General features: G+C 42.8%; 1 protein-coding gene across 1 annotated transcript in view; it reads right to left on the reverse strand.

Annotated features, from left to right (window-relative positions):
* LOC126272415 (uncharacterized) overlaps positions 1–25,560 on the reverse strand; it is a 201,167-nt gene that overhangs the window by 80,125 nt on the left and 95,482 nt on the right. The window contains exon 4 of the mRNA XM_049975254.1: positions 3,349–3,562. Within this exon, the coding sequence (XP_049831211.1) occupies positions 3,349–3,562 (214 nt within the window). The remainder of the gene's footprint in view (positions 1–3,348; positions 3,563–25,560) is intronic.

Raw genomic sequence — 25,560 nt, forward strand, 5'->3', positions numbered from 1 at the left:
CTTTATTTTCCTGCCTTTTTTGCCATCTGTGATGTACCGCTGGCCTGTGCATGGATGCAATGCATTATTCCACGGCACTTATTAGCTCATTCATAGACAGAACAGGGTAATACAAAGAAAAAGCAAATCGTGAAGACGAACCAAGTGAGAAAGATACGTGTGTTTTAATGCAATAAAACGAGAATATGTGTCAGGGAACATGGTATAGATTATCTAATACTGTACTCGTACAGTACGTTGTACATACCCAACTTTGTCGTCCCAGACTTGTTTGACAAATCTGTAATACGTTCTTCAAAAATTACACAAATCTTAAGTTTAAAGTACGTGGAGATGAAAACCTTAACGTGTAACAGGAAAACACAGTTCAAGGACAGATCACTCAGAAAATGTTAGGTCAAAGTCAGCATTCATCCTATTTGTATTTCAAACACGTTTCTTTTCACTGGAGCCGGCCGCTGTGGCCGGGCCGTTCTAGGAGCTTCAGTCCGGAACCGCGCTGCTGTTACGGTCACCGGTTCGAACCCTACCTCGGGCATGGATGTGTGTGATGTCCTTACGTTAGTTAGGTTCAAGTAGTTCCAAGGGGACTGATGACTTCAGATGTTAAGTCCCATAGTGCTTAGAGCCATTTGAACCATTATTTTCTTCACAGCATATCCGCAACTGGTACCCAACGTCAGCGACATAACCTGCTAAAATTATTTATTTCTGGGAAAGAAAGCGCCATCTGGTGTCAGGACATACGTCAAATCTTCATGTGCACATAAAAAAGTGAGTCCACGAAGGTTGCATAATTACGGTTAAAATAGGTAAACTTATTTTAACCTATTTTAACCTTAGTATGCATCCTCTGTGGACTCACATTTTAGTATGCGTCTGTAGATGGGACATACGTGCTGAAACCGGGTAGTGCTTTCCTTTTTTGGAAAAAATAATTTTTATAACTCTGTCGATCATTGACTATTTGTATTTAAAAAATACATGGATGAGAGTCAACATTACGGTCATTGCCAATCGTGGCGATGAATGCTGACTGGTGACGGTGCAGGCCTGTAACGCGGTAAGAAATGTACAAGTATATAAGTGGAGTAGAGATGAATGGCGGTTAGCTCCAGCGCTCGTAAGGACCCCAAAAGAGGATATCTACAGACATATGTATTTTGGAAGCGGCGGAGCTTGCCCGCTATTTACAAGGTACTGCCGTGATAATCTATGGAAAGTAGCTGAAGGTCGGTGAAACCACAAGTAGGCGACTAGATTCGGGACATCCACCCCCGATCATAGATCGTGGAGATCAGAGGCTTGCGAACTCGGCTAAAGGGGGTAAGCTGCGACCTGTGGTAAATCTGACAACAGAGTAAAGGAGATTCGCCCGTGACTCAATGGAAAAGTGCCGTCTGCTCACATGAACACCGCTCCTTTCTTCAATTCAGTAAACTTCAATTCAGTAAACAGTAACAGCCGTACACCGTAAGATATTTTATTTTATTCTGGAAGCAACCAGTTTCTGCCATTCATTTCCCATCCTCAGACCCCATACGCCGCTTTTTTCAAATCAATGAACTTATCGTATCGATCCATAAAACTGGACATCGTGAATTCCAATTGCTATGCAGCTGCTTCATACGAAAGCGTGACATCAACTCACCTTTCTTGTTGAGCCTGCTCAATGGTCGCGTCAGGATACTATGTCATCTAGCCAGACGCCCCCTTGAAATACGCATCGTGACACGATCGTACACAGTAAGGAGAGTGGGATTCTTGTGCAATGGGTGGGGGGAGGACATTTACAAGGGTTCCCATGGTAGCTGTGGTAGTAACCAAATGCATCATGGCACCATGACAGCTGTGGTCTACTTGAGCATTATCGAGGGCTAACTGCCTCCCTCATCATCATCATCATCATCATCATCATCATCATCATCATTACAATCATCAGACTGGGCCTGTCTGGAAATACACCTTACCATCTAGTCCTGTTTGCGGACTGTATTTTTGTGTTCACTCTGGTCCAGCCCTAGCTTCTTTTTTCACCAAACGTCTCCACACTTTTTAAGTATGTATCCCGTGTCTTCCTTTCAGTCCTTTCCTCGGATCCTCATTTCATGTAGCTTCTTGGGAATTCGCTTGTTTTCCATTCTCCTTAAGTCCCACTCCATCTTAACCATAATGTTGCTATCCCACTCAGCAAGGTTTCCTCTGTCACCCTTTCTCTCTCTCTTTCATTCCTCATCCTGTCTGCCCTTGCTAGTCATATCCTACTTCCGAGGAACTTCATTTTCCATGCGTTTAATCTGCTTAGATCTAATTTGTTCATTATCCATGTTTCAGGTGCATAAGTAAGTGCTGAGATGTAGTAACTTGTTCATATTACTCCTTTGATGAACATTCGGGATGTCTGTGTTCTAAATCGGGCTTGTAACACTTCAAGTGAATGCTTCTGCTTATCTGCAACGTCCATTGATCTCTTTCCCATTTCCTCAATTTCCGTCTATCACACTTTCCAAGTACTTGCCACTTTATAGCCTGTTCATCTGTTCACCTTCAGTCCTTATTCCGCTAGTTGGCCTATTATGCACACAGGATCTCACTTTCGTTACATTAAATTTCATTCCATATGTCTCACACCTCTTTCCAAAGCGTCCAGCCGGTCCTGAATCTCCTCCTCGCTGTTTCCCCACATTGTGAAATCATCCGCGAACACCAATGCTTTCATCTTGACCTCTCTAACTTCTGCTATCACCTTTGTCACTAGCTCATTCACGACCAGAGGAGGAGAGATAATAAGGCACTGATCCGTTTCTCACTACTCGTAGGCTGGAACCGATCCGACCTTTTGTTTACCATTTTCACACAGCTCAAATTTACATAGTGCTTCTCCTCTAATTTACTTGTGGTCACTTCCTCCATTCCTTCTCTAGTGTTTCGTAGATATTTCCTCTAGAGACCAGCATCCCGCATGCTTGATATCTTCCTTGTGGGTGGTGGTATGTTGTAGCATGATACCTGTTCTTGGCACAAGGCCAGAATAGTGTTACAGTGGTTTGAGGAACATGATATTGATCTCACGTTGATATCAAGCCTACCAAATTGATCTGATCTATACCCTCCGGAACACATCTGATATGCTATTGCTCGCAGACTCCGTGCTTACAAACTGATGGCTCTTAATTTACGTGATTTGCGTGAACTGTGCGTACACATTTGGTGGCACATCCCTCCAGAATCCATGCTAATGTACGGAGTTCCACCGGTACACCAACACACTATTAAGCAGGTGGTGCCAATGTTTTAGCTCATCAGCATATCTCATGACAGTGTAATTTACGAGACGTGGCAGCCTACCTGTGACGGTGAGATAGATCCGCAGCACCCTCGGCGGGTGCGTGGCCACCTGACACTCGTAGAGTCCCTGGTCGCGCAGGCGCACGTACTCGATGCGCAGCCGCCAGTTGCCGGGGTAACGGAAGCTGAGCGTGACGCGCTGGTCGGCGCTGTACTCCTGCCGGCCCACCGTCAGCAGCTGCAGCGCGTCGTGGCGCCGGTGCAGCCACGACACCTGCCAGCGCAACAGATGGAACAGCCGGCTAAGCTCAGGTTTCCTACACCACATTACGAAATAAAACTGAGAACTTCAGCCGGCCGCGGTAGTCTCGCGGTTAAGGCGCTCAGTCCGGAACCGCGTGACTGCCACGGTCGCAGGTTCGAATCCTGCCTCGGGCATGGATGTGTGTGATGTCCTTAGGTTAGTTAGGTTTAAGTACACTCCTGGAAATTGAAAAAAGAACACATTGACACCGGTGTGTCAGACCCACCATACTTGCTCCGGACACTGCGAGAGGGCTGTACAAGCAATGATCACACGCACGGCACAGCGGACACACCAGGAACCGCGGTGTTGGCCGTCGAATGGCGCTAGCTGCGCAGCATTTGTGCACCGCTGCCGTCAGTGTCAGCCAGTTTGCCGTGGCATACGGAGCTCCATCGCAGTCTTTAACACTGGTAGCATGCCGCGACAGTGTGGACGTGAACCGTATGTGCAGTTGATGGACTTTGAGCGAGGGCGTATAGTGGGCATGCAGGAGGCCGGATGGACGTACCGCCGAATTGCTCAACACGTGGGGCGTGAGGTCTCCACAGTACATCGATGTTGTCGCCAGTGGTCGGCGGAAGGTGCACGTGCCCGTCGACCTGGGACCGGACCGCAGCGACGCACGGATGCACGCCAAGACCGTAGGATCCTACGCAGTGCCGTAGGGGACCGCAAAGCCACTTCCCAGCAAATTAGGGACACTGTTGCTCCTGGGGTATTGGCGAGGACCATTCGCAACCGTCTCCATGAAGCTGGGCTACGGTCCCGCACACCGTTAAGCCGTCTTCCGCTCATGCCCCAACATCGTGCAGCCCGCCTCCAGTGGTGTCGCGACAGGCGTGAATGGAGGGACGAATGGAGACGTGTCGTCTTCAGCGATGAGAGTCGCTTCTGCCTTGGTGCCAATGATGGTCGTATGCGTATTTGGCGCCGTGCAGGTGAGCGCCACAATCAGGACTGCACACGACCGAGGCACACAGGGCCAACACCCGGCATCATGGTGTGGGGAGCGATCTCCTACACTGGTCGTACACCTCTGGTGATCGTCGAGGCGATACTGAATAGTGCACGGTACATCCAAACCGTCATCGAACCCATCGTTCTACCATTCCTAGACCGGCAAGGGAACTTGCTATTCCAACAGGACAATGCACGTCCGCATGTATCCCGTGCCACCCAACGTGCTCTAGAAGGTGTAAGTCAACTACCCTGGCCAGCAAGATCTCCGGATCTGTCCCCCATTGAGCATGTTTGGGACTGGATGAAGCGTCGTCTCACGCGGTCTGCAGATCCAGCACGAACGCTGGTCCAACTGAGGCGCCAGGTGGAAATGGCATGGCAAGCCGTTCCACAGGACTACATCCAGCATCTCTACGATCGTCTCCATGGGAGAATAGCAGCCTGCATTGCTGCGAAAGGTGGATATACACTGTACTAGTGCCGACATGGTGCATGCTCTGTTGCCTGTGTCTATGTGCCTGTGGTTCTGTCAGTGTGATCATGTGATGTATCTGACCCCAGGAATGTGTCAATAAAGTTTCCCCTTCCTGAGACAATGAATTCACGGTGTTCTTATTTCAATTTCCAGGAGTGTAGTTCTATGTTCTAGGGGACTGATGACCATAGATGTTAAGTCCCATAGTGCTCAGAACCATTTGAACCTTTGAGAACTTCAGACATTAACACATAACATTATTAACTTTGCACATTTGATAAGGTCAATGGGCGAAATACTGGTTATCCCCTCAGAAGGTCGCACTGGTTGATTTGGTGAGCTGTGGATGCTGCGTAAGTAGTATCAGGTGGTCATGTGAATCTCCTTCACTGACTCAAGCTACGGCAGTTCAGTGCTCCGTACGACAGACAGTCTACAAAACCATCGAGAACATCGAATTTGCTACAACAGCTGGAGACAAGAAGAATCGTATTCCAGTTAAGTCTGTCGCTGCTCAAGCCCTGCTGGACGGTCCTGCTGTTTTCTGCAGTTGCAGACTTAATTTTAGTTTAGATATAAATGATTCTTTTGGTCATGGCAACGGATGGTTTACCGTAGCAATTGTACGTGGAGGTACAGGAGTACCCAATGTACCTGGACTTGAAAGTTTTGTTGACAGAGACATTATTGCATTTCGTACCTATCATTTGGCTGAACTGGCAAAAAGGATTTTGGTAAATCAGCATATGTATCGCCTTCTTCTTTGTCGTTATATACTCGCAACAGGAGGAAAATATCTGTAAATGAGTCTGTATTTATTTGGGTTAAAGGAAAACGTGTATGTGAATATGTAAAGTTTGTTGGTGATTGTACTCTATATTTTCATAAATAAAGTATCTATTTTCAAACTGATTTGTAGCGTAGCTGAGAACCGGACAAGTGTACATCTAGAAACGGGGGGCTCAAGGATGCAACAGCATGCCACGCCACAAAGGCGACTGACGCAATCCGCCGAGCGGCTTACGCAATCTTGGCAGCGCGCCTGTGTTGAATCAGCGCAGACAGAAGTGATCGTGTTCCGACATACCCATAATCCTAATGTAAATTAAGTTACTTGATACGTTGGTGCATCATCGTGGACTGATTAACGCCGCTAGCAGAAGCAGTGATGCAGTCGCAGCTATGTAACACGGTGTAGGCGCGGTCGTGGTATGGAGGACAGCTGAAAGAGGTGAACACAAGCAAGACACCAGGTCCGGATGCAGTCCTAATTCGGTTTTACAGAGAGTACTCTAGGGCACTGGTCCCTAATCTAGCTTGCTTCTATCACAAATCTCTTGGCCAGCATAAAGTCGCAAATGATTGGGAAGAACCGCAGTTATCTCCTGTATAGAAGAAGGGAAAAAGCACAAGCCCGAAAAATTTCAGAGCAGAATACTTAACATCGGTGTTCTGCTGAATTCTTGAACATATCCTCAGAATATAATAAATTTCCTATGATTCGATCAGGGTGGTGTTAGAAAGTATCGCTCGTGCGAAACTCAGCTTGCCTTTTTCTCACATGATATCCTGCGAAACTATGGATGAACGGCAACAGCCAGATTCCATATTCCATGATTTCCCGAAAGCGTTCGTTACGGTACGCCACTGGAGGCTCTTAAAGAAGGTACAAAACATACGAAACAGGTTATCAGATACGTGAGTGACTCGAAGACTTCGTAACTTATGGAACACCGTCGTTTTTCTCTGTATTCGTGAAGTTTGAGGGGGATAGGGTGAGCAGCAATGTGCGAGTCTGCTGATGTTTCTGTGGTGTATGGCATGGCGTCGTCGTTGAGCGACTGTTGGAGGATATAATTTTTGCATTTAATGTGATCAATGGCAGTTTGTTTTAAATGCAGGAAAAATTAAGGTAATGTCTGTGCGTATTAAAAATAATCCTCTAATATTCCAAAGCAGATTGCGGCATTAGTAGTGTGCTGCTTGACACAGTCAGAGACTAAGTATTGAGGGGTGACTTGGCAAAGCGATATGAAATTAAAGAGCACGTTAGGAAGGTATTAGGGAAGGTTAATAGTCCATTTCGTTTTATTGGGAGAATTTTAGAACAATGAGCTTCATCGGTAAACGAGAAAGCGTATGAAGCAATAGTGCGATCCATTCTTGAGTACTTCCAGAATGTTCGGAATTCCTACCCAGTCGGACTAATGGAAGACATCGTAGAATTCAGAGGCGGACAGTTAGATTTATTACTGGTAGATTCGATCAACATTTCGAGTATTACAGAGTTGCTTCGTGAACTCAAATGGAAATCAATGGATGGATGTCGACCTTCTTTTTGTGGAACACTGTTGAGAAAATCGAGAGAACCGAGATTTAGGGGTTAAATCCGCAACAGTCAACAAAGTGACATCGCCAAAATAACAATGTAATGAGTATCACATTGATGTATGGCTTACACTGTAATGTAATCTTATTGCATATTATTCATAGAGGCAACTGTCAGACACAAAGCATTGTCAGCCTGAAGTCTTCCAGTTTGTGCCAATTCTGTTGTAAGGAGTATAACAATCGGGTGGGTTAGAGACAGTAAGTATTGAACAACCAATTAATTTGTGAGCCGTGTTGCGGCTCGATTTGACTCTGGCCCCGATCAGAGATACTCCACATCATTGCTGCACGTATCTTGTCTCCGGTTGCCGTGTGAACACCGGGAGATGTGGCTGTGTGTACTTAGCGCTGGTCTGCCCTATGCAGACGGAGAATCGAACGCTTTTCGTTTAGGATACCGGGGCGGCAGCTGGTGGATGAAAAGATAGCTGGACAGCAACACACAGCTAGCAGCGCCTCTTCCTTGATGTGGAACGAACTATTGCCTGGACGATTAAATGGGAGTTCCTAGTCCAAGCAACCCCTGAGTGCGCTGTAGGTTATGGCACTGCTCATCCACTGTCGCTGCCAAGAGGTTGCTTGGTACTATTACATACTGGGATTCTGCCGACGTAATTGAAACTGATGATCATCTGCCTCTGGGAAAATCCTGTTACTGTGTTCAGACACGCGTGTTCTTGCAACGGCCTGCCTGTGATCTGATATTTATTTTATCCATGTCACTCTGCTTCCCCAGTGAAATAGTGTATACATTTTAAGGTTGGCAAGCGATTAGTTGTCACCTCCTTTTGACTCTTTTATGGCAATATCTCTTTCAAATAGGTGGAAGCAGCACGGTGCCATTTCGGCACTTCGTACAGAAGCCACTTCATTCACCAATTTGGTTCATGCGTTTATTATAATTAAGTTTTCTCACTGTCTAATGGTGTATCAGAAGCTTCACTATTTTTTTACTCAATGTGAAGTAATGCTTTCGGAGTATTAAATTTTGTCTGGTTAAATAACTTTGTGTAAATTCATATTGAACATTGAAAGATTTACTGACGGCCATTTTCGTTAAATCTAGATTTTCTTAATTCTATCTTTTGTTTTAGCGGAAACCAATCTAACATAAAGACAGTAATAACGGAGATCAGTCCATTCGTCCGGTGATTTAATTATTGTTAATGGGTAGTTAATTCAATATAGGTGTTAAAATAGTATCAAACTTCCTTTGAGAAAAAGGAGAAAGGAGATAGGGAACAAAACGACTTTGAGATATAAATGTGTTACAGCTTATCAAAAATATTACTTTTCTGAGTAACCAGCCTTTGCTACTGGCTGCCCAGGACTAAACATTAGAGTTTCAACTTGTTCACAGTGTGGATGAAGCAAGTGCAGCTGCAGAGGGGAGTAGTGCAGAGGAAGGATGTTTTAAAAACGTCTACCCTCAATTTGGATAAACAGCTTTGCGATCTGAGAAGGAGATGTAGGTAGCACAATTCATGGGCAGGGAATTCTGCATTATCTTATAGAAGGAAAAAATTGGCTACTGAAAATAAGCGGTACCTATTCTCTCTTTGACTGATTAGTTAATGGTTAAATAAAACCTACAACAAGTAAGTATCACTTACCTCTTGTTGCTTTTGAAATTAAACTTTTGAGACGACGTTCTCTTTCATTCTAGTTACGTTAGACATAATAGCTAATACTTGAATTAAGTCGTGGGTACTGGCCTCACAAGAGTTGGAACCACTACACTAGATCGTACACATAAATTAGAAACAGTAACGGACCTTTGTCACTCCCCTGCTGTACTCAGGAAATTCCCTTTACATCTACTGATTACTTGCATCAAGGAACAGTGAATGAAGTCACAGATCTTGTCCCACACTGGGTACGTTCGTATTTAGTTCACTAAACGAAAGCGGGGAACTGTATCGAACGCTTTTAGAGCTGTCAGCTGTTGACTTCACTATAAAACGTTTTTACTTACACGAGTGTCCTTTATCGTTGCTTTCATTTCATAATACTGAACCTGAAATCAACAACATTGTCTGCTGAATAGAACAGTAAACGAAACTACTGTAAGAAAAATCGTTTATCGACTAAAAATTAGCTAAATATGTTTACTCCCCATTACTGTAATCGTACGAGACGTATTCGGAAAGTACGTTCCGATTAGGCATGAATTGGAAACCACTGTGACAAAACGACGGAACTTTGCACAGATGTGTTGAGCAGTGTCTTTAGTGTGCCTGTCGGTGGCTTCACGTCACTTTTTTCAGTTCAGAAAGCGAAGTGATGAATAAAACAACAGTGTCTCATGTGATGCATGTGGATCTGGTGAGAGATTTCGCCTGAAGCTACGCAGCCCACATAATATAAATGTCATGCGTTTCTTTCTTCAAGACAATTTTCAGCCGCAATCTGCAGGGGCAATAAAGGCGCTCCAGCAGCGTTTTCGATGGGAAATGTTTTATTACCCGCAATATTGCCCATAACAGGCTCCCTCCGTTGTTCATCTCTGCTCACATGAACCGCTGGCTACGAAGACGACATTTGGCACAAACAACGAAAGGCAGACGATCGAAGGGAACTGGTGGAAAGCACACAGGGCTGCTTTCTGTGACGAGGGTACTTGAAAGTTTGTACAAAGCCACGACAAATGTTTAAGTTGGAGCGACAAGTATTTAGAGAGGTAGCTGGAAGGTGTAGCTAACTGTTCGGAACAAAAAAAATGTTTGATTGTCACTATGGTTTTCTTTTCGCGACCGATCAGACGTTACTTTCCGAACAGCCCTCGTACCTTACGCTGACGCAGAACGCGAGCGAGCTAGCTGATCTAAATCTGATAAATATATGAAGTTCGTCCTAAGAGTACCTTCAGTTACGGCTACACTCTCTGCTATTAGCATCCTACAGTGCCCAAGTTCACGTGACTCTTATAATAAGGTAAACATGCACCTGCGAAGCTTTAGCTTTCTTAAAGACGTTCATTATCTATTCGACTTGTGATTTTCAAGACAGCATAACGCGTGGGGAAGTAGAAATATGTCCTCAAATTTAGGTAATGATGTAAACGCGGGCTTCCGCGGCCATTGTAGAAGTCTAAAACCTTTTTGAGGCCATCAGATCGCATTGTCAATATCTAATATTTTTCTACTTCTCGGCAACTGTTGCAAGTGGCCTTTATCAATTAGCTAAATACCTTGAGGAAGGTATTTGCAACAATGCGATACGACACATCGTTGACGACATGTGGATGATCGTGTCTGATAGAGAGTCATCTTGGATAGCCTATTGATAAGGCGACAACACTCGATTAACAGGAAACGAGCTTTCGAATCACGGTCCAGCACAAATTTTCATTTTCGTCATTGCATTACACAACTGATGGTGGTCCAAATTCGCAACTGCCGATACATTTCATGTATTTGCCACAGTTGTCAAGAGTCAGAAAATTTTACGTATTGACAATGCCATTACATATCCTGTAGTATTTTATTTGCCTTAAACAACCGGCTTTAAGGGCTTGTCCTCTGATATGAACCCCTCAGAAGCAACGAAAACTGAGCTTCCCCTCCCCTGTCACCGCTGGTGGACAAAAGCTTAGAGTTCCTGCTCTCGTATATGAATGGTGTTCTCTCAGCGGACTGACGCGATTACTCGTGAAACGATGTTTCTTGTAATGTAATAACCTCCACCGACATTTTCGTATCGACAGTTCATCGTATAGTCACCACTTACAATGTTTTCTTTGTAAAGCTTGTCAGACTAATGATATCGTGATTATGGTAATAACGTTTCCCCTTTCTGACTTCTACAGCAATTTTTTGTCTCAAGGGTAGGGTGAAACGTATGCATAAACAATAAAATTATAGAACAGAGGACGTTACATTTAATAATGAAAGATGTGCTAATCAGCGATGTGCCCTATTTACGACAAATGATACCTAGCAAATGCTTACTGACTCATTTATTTGGAAGTAGAGACGTAATTTAGCAAGACGTTCATACACATTTTTATTGCGAGGAAATTCACGTGAACACTAGCATGATATTTCTTTATCTGGCTGTGCGCTCATCCTATAACGACTGTAGAAAGTAATTCAACAATTATTACTTTCCTGGTAAGTCAACAGGTTCGTAACTGATGGGACAGACTAAGACACTGATTGCATGAGATACGGAAGTATATTTTTGGTAAATACTAAGGAATTAGGTGGAAGTAGAAACAGTATGGTGATAAGTATGGGGATACACAACACGTGGAGAGTTGTTCAGTAAATAAAATATTCGGTGTATAAGTGCAAATGTCTTGTATACGGTACGAGGAGGTAGAATCAATAATTAATGAAACGATCTGTCAGATAATTAAAGTATACTGAGATGCTATTTAATGATAATATGCATGTGACCAAATAATTATTTTCGTGGGCTTCTTTCAGTAAGCAATGACTTTCGACAGAGTAAGAAGAGGAGCATAACCTAATTGTGATATATCAACGAATGCAGCTATTCGACGATGGCAGATCTCCCCTCCAACAAAACCGCAGCAGCAATAAATGCATATAAAAACTATTTTCTTACTAGAAGCTGTGTACACTAACAGTAACTTTTCGACATAATCCACATGATGGTTGAGGCAATTGTATTAACTGTCGGCCACCAATAAATAGAAATGATCCTTGACGTTGCTTAAGGCCACTCGTGCTGTTGGAAGGGTTGCCGTTACAGCTATGTATTTACGTAAAGAAAAGACGGAAATCAGGTTGGAACTGTCTGGTGGACGATCAAAAATGTCCGACATAAACTGCTGAAATAACCGTTGGGTGGCACTAGTACTGCGAGAAAGGACATTGTCAGGAATCAGAACTATTCCAGAAGTCACATGCAGCACCAAAGTTCATTTTTCATTCTTCGATGAATTTCTGTTAAGGTGGTCCCTTCTGCTTGCAGGTAATGGGTAACACTTTTCAATTCGCACTTCACGGGCGCATGGGCGAATCAGTTGAGGTGGCGACGTTTGTGGCTGCAGCTCGGCGCATACTGATGTCTTGAACTGTGCAGTTAACAGGGCGTGTGGTGCCGGAGCTACGTAGCCGTCTACTGTGCACACCACCCACACGCCGCTGGTGTAGCGTTTCTGCTTTCGCAAAAATGAGCTGATATGCTTCAACATTCTACGTAACTCTCCGAAACACCACAAAACTCTAAAAGTTTAAGTTCAGTCTGCAACTGCCAGGAAGAAACCTTACGTTTGCAAAAACAGACATAATGTCTTATGGGATAACAACAATCAGTGATTTTATAATGTTACTTAAAAACCGACTTGATTGCAAATTTTTTATTCATATGACCGGTTTCGGTTCATTCAGAACCATCTTCAGATCTGATATTTCCTTAAAAACCGTCTTGATTGCAAATTTTTTATTCATATGACCGGTTTCGGTTCATTCAGAACCATCTTCAGATCTGATATTTCCTTAAAAACCGTCTTGATTGCAAATTTTTTATTCATATGACCGGTTTCGGTTCATTCAGAACCATATTCAGATCTGATTTTATGTGACGTAGCATGTGAAAATTGCTGGATTTGGACTGGTTACTCCTGTAACTGAAATATCAGATCTGAAGATGCTTCTGAATGAACCGAAACCGGTCATATGAATAAAAAATTTGCAATCAAGACGGTTTTTAAGTAACATTATAGAAACCTTACGTGTTGCATATATGCAAAAGACATCAATTCTGCGTCAAACGACGGAGACCATTTGTCTAACTTACAAGTTAGAAAAGTCTATTTTTCGAAGAAAACACTTCTCAGCTGTGTTTAAATATGTTCTATTTTTACTTTCCAACGTCGGTGAAAGGTGTTTCTTTGCTCAAGATCAGAGCATCACGCATTCAAAATGTAATTGTTACCTTTCTCTGGAAAGATGTTGTCACAACACACTGCAAAAAAATATTTTCTACTCCTTTCTTCTGCTGGTTATTTAAATTGTCTTAATTCTGTTTGCTAGAGTAAACATTTTGTCTAGCTTATATTACTTTCCACTATCAAATCAAAGTAAAAGAGTGAGTTTATTATATCTTCCTTACACGATTCTGTATATTCCGTAAGTGTTTCAATTACGGACTTGGATACGGAAATCATGAAGTAATAACTGAGTTCCCATATTTCGGAAAAGAATGGTTTCCAATTACTTTACAATGCAATTATAAGAGACCTGATATGAATGGAAATGAAATTCCGATTCTACATGCACAGTTAGCGGTAGACAGCGATATAATTTCGTCGACAGTACTTCGGTGGTACTATGATCGACAGCTAACACCAATATTCTGAATTTCACCACAAGAACATGTTTACATAAACTAGAGAGTATAGATAGTGATGTTCACATCCAATTCCGAAGTTAAATAGTTCTTGTTCTTCGTTCCTAGTAATATTCATCATGTCCCTCCACCTGTGTTACTGGAGAGAAGCGAATTGGGTCATGTAGTGGCCCAACGGTTCAGTGGCCCGTTAAGGGTGTGTAATTAACACTGAAGTGTTTACAAAGGGGAAAAAGGACTTTCCTGGGTAGCGTGCTGTAAAAGAACGGTATATTTCCCACCATTTTGTTTCTACTTTGAAGAACTTCCCGAAACAATGTAATTCCACTCCTTGTGAAGGGGGTCGGGCACTCCACGATAATGGCAGGGCAATTATGTACGAGGGAGGGGGTGGGGTCAGGGCGGGAGTGAGTGAGCCAGAAGCCGGGCACACAGTTTAATTTGCTCCCTCGTCCCCGGCAGCCCGCCGTGTTTTGTCTGCGCACGTCGCCCGGCGCTCCCCTCCTCTCGCACGCATTGTCTCAGGCCACTCTCGCGTGCTCCTCGGCGCATCTTGTTAACACAATGCGCAATGAATAACTCGTCACTATGGTTGCTGCGGAGGCCCAGTTTGTCTAACTAGGGGCAAAGTGAACACGTGCTAACGGCGGCTCAGTGCAGCATCAAACAGCGAGACGCTTCCTGTTAAAAAGGAGGCAAATGTAGCCAACCAGAATCTTCTTTCCGTCTACACCCTGCAAGCCACTGACTAGTGTAAGGCTGCTATTATTAGCCGATTATGTCCCATCGTCTCCATTTGATTACAGTTACATCTCTTATTTTTACAACAATTAATTTCGTCATCTTACAATACTGAATGGGTCGGTAACAATGAAGAGCTAAATCGGACAAACTGAAATTGAAAAGTTACTTCATTTCATCAGAAATATCTGTTGAACTTCTGCTTCAATAATAGATGTGGCTATGGCCTCCCGTCGGGCAGATCGGTCATCTGTTGCAAGTGGTTTTAGTTGACGCCACTTCGGCGACTTGCGTGTCGTTGAGGATGAAATGATGATGAATACAGCACCCCGTCCTCGAATGGATCAATTATCCGACCCAGCATGGAATCGAACCCGGACCTCTCGCATGGTATTTAGCGGCGCTAATCACTTCTCCATCTTTCTGCCTCCTTCTCACTCTCTCCAATTTGTTCGTCATTATTCTCGGCACTTGCTCTGGGCTGACGTCACAGGACATCCCCTCAAGTTCGTCGTTAAATACAGCGTGTTTCAAAACGAACATACCTGTTATAAGGCGTTGTAGCATTTATTACGTTCAACTTACAATTGTAAATAATAAACCAAATGAAAGACAAACTCAAACAGTTTTGTTTGTATAGCTGTGCGTAATGGGAAGAGTATGGACTGACAAAGAGTGACTGAAAAACGTGTTGAACGAGTGCTCGTCATTCACACTGAGCCCCAAGAAATACCGCCGCAGAAAGCTTGTGGACCGGTATTTTCGGTGAATCAACTGTAACTGATGTGTCTTATCTTGATGTGCTACACTTACGGCTCGTGACTCAATGGCAGGAAACGGAACAACACATCTTTATTTGGGAGCAAGATGGGTGCCGCCTCACGGGCAAAAATCGGTAAGCGACTGGTTAAACGAAGTTATATCTGACAGGTAGATTTGGCGCAAAGGACCGGTTGACACGGCATTTTATGCAAAACCTCCACGTTCACACACGATCTGAAGGGATCATGTGTATGTGCCTCCGATACCAGCTGATCTATCCGATTTTAGAAACAGTGTTGTTGCAACAGCTACTCCTGACACATTGATCAAGGCTTCAGAACAACTCGCCTATCGACTCGATGTGTGATCGGTGTTCACACTGAATAATTGTAAGAAAAACTGTTCGTGTTTCTCTTTCATTTGGTGTAATATTTATAATTGTAAGCTGAATGTAACATGTGTTACAAAGCATTAAAACCCATATATTCTTTTTTAAACATCTTGTACTTTACTCAGCTTTTTTTTTATTACAAAGAGCAGCCAGTCCTCGGACCGATCACGATGAGCCACCGTGCCAGAATCACTTGGCTCTGGAGTCGTGCTCTGCTTCAGTTTATACTCCGCAAACCACTCTGAAGTGCTCTGCAAGCTGTACTTTGCACTGTGCTAGTTATTAGACCTTTCTCCAGTTCCTTTTACGTGTGGAGCGCAGGAACAAAGATTGTTTAAGCGGCCCTTTCGCGCTCTAATTAGTCTAATCTATTCGTGAGGAGTGGCCAGCGAAGTGTGGTAGGACGGCTGTTACTATCTGTATACGTGTATGATCTGGCAGACAAGGTAACCAGCAATCTGCGGTAGTTTGCGGATGATGCTGTGGTGTACTGGAATATGCCGAAGATGAGTCACTGCAGCATGATACAACATATATAAATGTGATGGATGGCAGCTGGCTCAAAATATAGAGAACTGTAAGATAGTTACGTCGTTTAAATATTTGGGCCTTAAGTAGCAGAGCGATATGAAACGGAACGATCGTGTGAGGACTTTCGTAGGGAAGGCGAGTAATCGACTTCGGCCTGTTAGGAGAATATTAAGAGAGTGTGGTTCATCTGTAAAGGAGTCTGCGTATAGGACGCCAGTGCGCGACCTATACTTGAGATCTGGTGGAGTGTTTGGGTTCCCCGGCACATCGGGTTAAAGTAAGTCGTCGCAGCAAGTCAGAGGCGGGGTGCTAGATTTGTTACCGGTACATTCCAACAGCAAGCAGCTGTTATGGAGATGCTTCCGGAATCCCTGGAGGGAAGACAACGTTCTTTTCGTGGAACACTATTGCGATAATTTGTGTTGTTGTTGTGGTCTTCGGTCCTGAGACTGGTTTTATGCACCTCTCCATGCTGCTCTATCCTGTGCAAGCTTCTTCATCTCCCACTACTTACTGCAACCCACATCTTTCTGAATCTGCTTAGTGTAGTCATCTCTTGGTCTTCCTCTACGATTTTTACCTTCCACGCTGCCCTCCAATGCTATATTTGTGATCCCTTGATGCCTCAGAACATGTCCTACTAACCGGTCCCTTCTTTTTGTCAAGTTGTGCCACATACTCCTCTTCTCCCCAATTCTATTCAATACTTCATCATTAGTTACGTGATCTACACATCTAATCTTCAGCATTCTTCTGTAGCACCACATTTCGAAAGCTTCTATTCTCTTCTTGTCCAAACTATTTATCGTCCACGTTTCACTTCCATACATGGCTACACTCCATACAAATATTTTCAGAAACGACTTCCTGACACTTAAATCTATACTCGATGTTAACAAATTTCTCTTCTTCAGAAACGCTTTCCTAGCCATTGCCAGTATACATTTTATATCCTCTATACTTCGACCATCATCAGTTATTTTGCTCTCCAAGTAGCAAAACTCCTATACTACTTTAAGTGTCTCATTTCCTCATCTAATAGCCTAACCATCACCCGACATTATTCGACTACATTCCACTTTCCTCGTTTTGCTTTTGCTGATGTTCATCTTATATCCTCCTTTCAAGACTCTGTCCATTCCCTTCAACTGCTCTTCCAATCCTTTGCCGTCTCTGACAGAATTACAATGTCATCGGCGAAACTCAAAGTTTTTACTTCTTCTCCATGAATTTTAATACCTACTCCAAATTTTTCTTTTGTTTCCTTTACTGTTTGCTCAATATACTGATTGAATAACATCGGGGAGAGGCTACAAACCTGTCTCACTCCTTTCCCAACCACTGCTTCCCTTTCATGTCCCTCGACTCTTATGACTGCCATCTGGTTTCTGTACAAATTGTAAATAGCCTTTCGCTCCCTGTATTTTCCCCATGCCACCTTTACAATTTGAAAGAGAGTATTCCAGTCAACATTGTCAAAAGCTTTCTCCAAGTCTACAAGTGCTAGAAACGTAGGTTTGCCTTTTCTTAATCTTTCTTCTAAGATAAGTCGTAAGGTCAGTATTGCGTCACGTGTTCCAACATTTCTACGGAATCCAAACTGATCCTCCCCAAGGTCCGGATCTACCAGTTTTTCCATTCGTCTGCAAAGAATTCGCTTTAGTATTTTGCAGCTGTGACTTATTAAACTGATAGTTCGGTAATTTTCACATCTGTCAGCACCTGCTTTCTTTGGGATTGGTATTATTATATTCTTCTTGAAGTCTGAGGGTATTTCGCCTGTCTCATACATCTTGCTCACCAGCTGGTACAGTTTTGTTATGACTGGCTCTCCCAAGGCCGTCAGTAGCTCTAATGGAATGTTGTCTACTCCGGGGGCCTTGTTTCGACTCAGGTCTTTCAGTGCTCTGTCAAACTCATCACGCAGTATCGTAACTCCCATTTCGTCTTCATCTACATCCTCTTCCATTTCCATAATATTGTTCTCAAGTACATCGCCCTTGTATAAACCTTCTATATACTCCTTCCACCTTTCTGCTCTCCCTTCTTTGGTTAGAACTGGGTTTCCATCTGAGCTCTTGATATTCATCCAAGTTGTTCTCTTTTCTTCAAAGGTCTCTTTAATTTTCTGTAGGCAGTATCTATCTCTCCCCTGGTGAGATAAGCCTCTATATCCTTACATTTGTCCAGTAGCCATCCCTGCTTAGCCATTTTGCACTTCCTGTCGATCTCATTTTCGAGACGTCTGTATTCCTTTTTGCCTGCTTCATTTACTGCATTTTTGTATTTTCTCCATTCATTAATTAAGTTCAATATTTCTTCTGTTACCCAAGGTTTTCTACGAGCCCTCGTCTTTTTACCTACTTGATCGTCTGCTGCCTTCACTACTTCATTCCTCAGAGCTTGCGATAATTTAGAGAACCGGAACTGTATGCTGACTGCATAACGACGTACTCCGCTAACATACATTTCACGTAAGGTCCACGAGACTACGGTAAATTAGGCATCTTACGGAGGCATAAAGGCCACCGATTTCCCCTGGCTCTGTCTGCGGGTGTAACAGGAAAGGAAACGGCTAGCAGTGGTACAGGGCACCCTCCGCCACACGCCGTACAGTGCTTGCGTAGTAGATGTGTAGATATAGATGTTGTCTACCAATTCCTGAGGAGCACATTCTTGGGGGTTGTAGTAGTTTCCCAGATCCATCACTTTAAAGTTGTTTCCTGAAACTTATTAAATAGGCTTTCGCCATCTTGAAGAGTCTGTCATCTACGTTACGAGGGCTATTCGGAAAGTAAGGAATGATACATCGCGAAATTGAAACCACATTGAAAATTAAAACTGTTTTATTTGCCACGGTTAGCAACACTTTCCAGCTACTTCTCTACACAGTCGTCGCTCAGACCTAGTCATCTGTCGTAGAGTTGTACCAACTTTTCGATTCCTTCGTTATGGAAGTCAGCCGCCAGTGCTTTTCGACAAGTATTGTAAGTAGGCTGTTTAGGATTTTTTATTGGTAACGCCGCCGCCACGTAGCGCTCAGTATGAAAATCACTGGCTGTGCTGTGCGCAGTCTGTGTTTAGTTTGCATTGTTGTCTGCCATTGTAGTGTTGAGGAGCGGCAGCTGGATGCTAATAGCGCGTAGCGTTGCGCAGTTGGAGGTGAGCCGCCAGCAGTGGTGGACGTGGGGAGAGAGATGGCGGAGTTTTGAAATTTGTAAGAATTGGTGTCACGAACTGATATATATATATATATATTATGACTATTAAGGTAAATACATTGTTTGTTCTTTATTAAAATCTTTCATTTGCTAACTATGCCTAGCTGTAGTTAGTGCCTTCAGTAGTTTGAATCTTTTATTTAGCTGGCAGTAGTGGCGCTCGCTGTATTGCAGTGGCTTGAGTAACGAAGATTTTTGTGAGGTAAGTGATTTGTGAAACGTATAGGATAATGTTAGTCAGGGCCATTCTCTTGTAGGGATTACTGAAAGTCAGATTGCGTTGCGCTAAAAATATTGTGTGTCAGTTTAAGCACAGTCTTGTATAAATTTTCAAAGGGGACGTTTCATAGAGACCATTCGTGTATAATTGCTCAAAGAGGACGTTTCACATAGACCAGTCTTGTATAAATTGTTCTAAGGGGACGTTTCAGTATCTACTCTGGACTACAGCTCGTTGTCTGTGTCAAAATATTGTCTTCTTATCCAGCCAATTGCTGGATGTATTGTGGGTGATCAAATACTTCCCATCGAAAACGCTGCAGGAGCATCTTCATTGCCCCTGCAGATTGCACCGGGAATTGTCGTGTAGAACGAACCGCATGACAGTTTTGTTATGTGGATTCCATAGCTTCGGGCGAAATCTTTCGCGAGGCCTTCATACTTGGTTGGAGACGCTAATTTGTAGCCATCTTTACGTTCTCACTGCGAGCTCAGAACTGAAGAGATGGACATGATGCGATCGACAGGCATGCTAGACATAGTGCCCAACGCATCTGTGAAAAGCTTCATCAGATTTTCACTGAATTTCCCATTTCGCGAACGACCGTTCCTTACTTTCCGAGTAATCCTCGTATTTCCACATGAACATGGCGCTCTGCCATCACTGGTACAAATCTCTTCTAATTCGTGCTCCCCCTCTGTGTACGGGCTACGTTCAGTCTACATCTACATGACTACTCTGCAATTCACATTTAAGTGCTTGGCAGAGGGTTCATCGAACCACAATCATACTATCTCTCTACTATTCCACTCCCGAACAGCGAGCGGGAAAAACGAACACCTAAACCTTTCTGTTCGAGCTCTGATTTCTCTTATTTTATTTTGATGATCATTCCTACCTATGTAGGTTGGGCTCAACAAAATATTTTCTCATTCGGAAGACAGAGTTGGTGACTGAAATTTCGTAAAAAGGTCTCGCCGCGACGAAAAACGTCTATGCTGTAATGACTTCCATCCCAACTCGTGTATCATATCTGCCACACTCTCTCCCCTATAACGCGATAATACAAAACGAGCTGCCCTTCTTTGCACCCTCTCGATGTCCTCCGTCAATCCCGCCTGGTAAGGATCCCACACCGCGCAGCAATATTCTAACAGAGGACGAACGAGTGTAGTGTAAGCTGTCTCTTTAGTGGACTTGTTGCATCTTCTAAGTGTCCTGCCAATGAAACGCAACCTTTGTCTCGCCTTCACGACAATATTATCTATGTGGTCCTTCCAACTGAAGTTGTTCGTAATTTTAACACCCAGGTACTTAGTTGAATTGACAGCCTTGAGAATTGTACTATTTATCGAGTAATCGAATTCCAACGGATTTCTTTTGGAACTCATGTGGATCATCTCACACTTTTCGTTATTTAGCGTCAACTGCCACCTGACACACCATACAGTAATCTTTTCTAAATCGCTTTGCAGCTGATACTGGTCTTCGGATGACCTTACTAGACGGTAAATTACAGCATCATCTGCGAACAGTCTAAGAGAACTGCTCAGATTGTCACCCAGGTCATTTATATAGATCAGGAACAGTAGAGGTTCCAGGACGCTTCCCTGGGGAACACCTGATATCACATCAGTTTTACTCGATGATTTGCCGTCTATTACTACGAACTGCGACCTTCCTGACAGGAAATCACGAATCCAGTCGCACAACTGTGACGATATCCCATAGCTCCGCAGTTTGATTAAAAGTCGCTTGTGAGGAACGGTGTCAAAAGCTTTCCGGAAATCTAGAAATACGGAATCAACTTGAGATCCCCTGTCGATAGCGGCCATTACTTCGTGCGAATATAGAGCTAGCTGCGTTGCACAAGAGCGATGTTTTCTGAAGCCATGCTGATTACATGTCAATAGATCGTTCCCTTCGAGGTGATTCATAATGTTTGAATACAGTATATGCTCCCAAACCCTACTGCAAACCGACGTCAATGATATAGGTCTGTAGTTAAATGGATTACTCCTACTACCCTTCTTGAACACTGGAGCGACCTGCGCAATTTTCCAATCTATAGGTACAGATCTATCGGTGAGCGAGCGGTTGTATATGAGTGCTAAGTAGGGAGCTACAGTATCAGTGTAATCTGAAAGGAACCTAATCGGTATACAATCTGGACCTGAAGACTTACCCGTATCCCCTGTAAATTTTCTTTCGCAATGGTAACACGCAGTATTCTGGGAATAGGTCGCACTCACGCTTAAAGACTGTATTTTCCTAGCATTCTACGAAGGATCAAAACTGTCAAATCAGCGGATTTATACGCGTTATCGATTCCCACTGCGACTTATTGATATTGTACTTATCAGATGCTACGTTTTTCGATTTGTGAACTGAATTTTACATTTGTGATCATTCAAAGCTAGGTGTCAACCGTTACAGTGCTTTGACACCTTATCAAGACCTTACTAAATTTTTTCATCATTTTTGCAGACTGCACTCCGCTATACATGACTAAAACATATGTGGGAAGTCTGAGGTTCTTATTAATATTGTCTGCAACGTCATTAATGTACAACATTAGCTGTAAGGGACCCAAAACACTTTCATGGAGCACACTTGAAGAAACGTTTGCAACTGTCTACAACTCTCCATCCAAGATAATACGTTGTTTCCTGCCTACCAACTTGGTACGCTTTCAGTTTGTAGTAATAATTTGATTATAGTGGCCTTAAGTGTTTTTCAGACATTAACGGAAGCAACACAATATTTTACATCAGACGAAATTAATACTGACATACTAGCGCTACCGCACGACGTTGATATTCTAATTGATGACATCTCATTACTTTCGTCTTTCTTCAGTAGGCTATCAGTCCATATTCTTTAACCATTAGACTGTTCATTCCAATCAAAAGATCCTCTTATTCTTCTTCGCATTCACTTAAGACAGCAACGTCATCAGTGAATCAGGTCACTGATATCCATTCATCTTGAATTTTAATCCCACTCTTGAACCATTCTTTTATTTCCGTTATTGCTTCCTCGATGGATAATTTGAACATCAGGGACGGAAGACTACATCCTGTCGTACACCCTACGTAATTCGAGAACTTCGTTCTTTGTCATCCCACCTTATTTCTCCCTCTTGTTTCTTGTAAATAATATATATTACCAGACTCTTCCTATAGCTTACTCCTATTTTTCTGAGAATTCCAAACATGTAGCACAATTTTTCATTACCCAACTTATTTTCTAGGTCGAGTAATTGAGAAATGGTTTGAGCGTTTCTTGATTTCTCTTCAGTCTTGCTTCCACTAAAGCGCAAATTTAGAACTGTTGTATTTACCGTTCCTGAAGATAGACTAACAGTTATCTGACAGATTCTCACATTTCTTTTCTATACTTCTATATATTATTTTTGTCAGTAGCTTGTATTCATGAGCTGTTAAGCTAATTTCACGTTAGTTCTCGCACTTTCGGAGTTCTGTGGATGATATATATTCCGGATATATATACTCGTTCGGGTTTTAGAAATTCGATGGTTTGTTATCTACCTCTTCTCCCGCATAAAGTCTCCAGCCTTCCCGAGACCTTTGAAATTAAGGCTATATTTTTGTCACGTCATCAACATCTCCTCCCTCTCATAAAGGTGTTTCACAGTCGAATTCCCACTGCAGTCTTAATGTCATCACCCGCTCTTTTAATTTCTCCTGTGATTGTTTTAACTTTTCTATGTGTAGAGTCAGTCCTCAGAGAAATCGTGTCTTCTTCTATTTCTTCGCATCTTTCCTGCACACACTTCAGCTTGGCTGCCTTTCGCTTTCAACTTATTTCATTCCTAATGGATTTATATTGCTATGTTCTTGTCCTACACTGAACGGTTTTGGGCTTTCCTTATTTGCCAATCAAATGAAGAATTTATTCAGTGAAAAAAGATTTCTTTGCAGTTACCTTCTTGTACCAACTATTGTTCTGCAATATCCGTGACTGCCCTTTTTGGATATATCTACACCCTTTCAACAGAACTGTGTTCTGTGGTGTTCCTTATCGTAGTATCCACATCCTTATCGATCTCCAAACGCGTCTCATCATTCTTCAGAACCTCAGTACCACACGTCCTTCCACGCTAATTCTTCCCACACACGTTTACTGTATTTTCCTAGAACCAGTAATTCTTCTATCAGCTTTCCCTAATACTGATTTTACGTCTCCATGCATGTCGCATCTACGAATTGTCCCAACTACTTATGAGATATGATGTGCTGAGTTGTATACCACCCGACCTGTCATCAGATGCCATCAGGAGCTTCCTGTTCGTTACAGGCATCAACTGCCGTTAATCGACATTGAAACAGAGCTGTCGTAGATTAAAGCTATCAAAAAATTTCTCGAAAGCTTTCTGCAATTCCTACGATCATCCAACGACGATTCTTTCTAATATACAAATCCATCGTCAGCGATCAGTGGTATAATCGTGTGATCCTGTCTGATGAATCCTTTATGTATACGGAAATCATGGGAGGTCCTGCTGCACTGAACTGGGGCACACCTTCTGGTACTTTGGGTCTGTGAAACTTTCGCTGTATACTATAGCATACCGGTTTGTATTAGGCAAATATTCCTCGGGCCAACATTCCCGTATTTGCGGAGCTATTGACCATTGTGGCATTGAAAGTTTCCGTTTCACGACAAGACATTAGAAGTGTTTCCAAAAGTAATGTGAATCCTCCTTAATAATTTCTTCCCCACGATTAATAAACGTCGTGGTGTCGTGGTAACTACAGACATCTAACAGATTTTATTTGAATATCGTAGGTTAACATCTGCACAATTTAATTCTGCAAAGTTGTGCTTAATTCTCCTGTACTGCAGGCTGAGTTTTCATATTATCGTTTCTTATTATATTAACGCGTATTTTTAAATGATAATAAATAATTGATTGAATAATTCATGCAAAGTTAACCGTGCCGTTATTCTTATTGTATAAAATAGTTTTGGAAAATAGAAATAATGAATCTTTTCTCCTTTATGTATGTTAAAAGCCACTGCTGATTTTTCTCAGGCTGCTATCACCAACAATAGCATGCGTATACCAACGTGAAGACATCCGTCTACTCACGATAGATCGAAATCCTTTTCTACTATTACGCGATAATATATTCAAGCAATTATTAATTATTTTTCTGAGGGGCTAGACGTTCCAGGATAGCTGCCTATGGGCAATGGCAGCGTAGCATTTATTGATAGTGTTATTAATAAGCCGCGCGGGATTAGCCGAGCGGTCTACGGCGTTGCAGTCATGGACTGTGCGGCTGGTCCCGGCGGAGGGTCGAGTCCTCGCTCGGGAATGGGTGTCTGTATTTGTCCGTAGGGTAATTTAGGTTAAGTAGTGTGTAAGCTCAGGGACTGATGACCTTAGCAGTTAAGTCGCATAAGATTTCACACACAGACACGTTATTAATAAAAACTTTACCTCTGACCTATTATGAATTGAAAAATGTAGCAGTACGACATTTTCAGATTATAAATTCTTATACTTTTAGTATTATATGATTGTTGGAAGAACTTATATAATTTTTCTCATTAATGGCAAAACAGCAATGAGCCTATACAGAAAGGCCAGGGAAACATTTAATTATGACGTACTGAATCATATACAGGATAGGTACTAGCTACTCCAAAAAAAATTTCACTACAAATATTAATCTGACATGCAATACACAAAGTTATATTTGTACCACAAATATTTCTATCAGTTACAAGCCGTGAAAACTTAACGTTCGTCAGTGAGGATCGCAGAATCGAGGAGGCACCGAAACAAAAACCACTTGCTCTTCTTCTAAAAAAAAAAAAAAATTAAAAAAGATAATAATATTTGTAATTCTGATAGCACAGATAACTCTTGTCCACTGTTAAGTCTCTGCAGGTTCTTTCTACTATTTTTTACCGGAGGTA

Source organism: Schistocerca gregaria, chromosome 5 (assembly GCF_023897955.1).
Source record: "Schistocerca gregaria isolate iqSchGreg1 chromosome 5, iqSchGreg1.2, whole genome shotgun sequence".
NCBI lineage: Eukaryota > Metazoa > Arthropoda > Insecta > Orthoptera > Acrididae > Schistocerca > Schistocerca gregaria.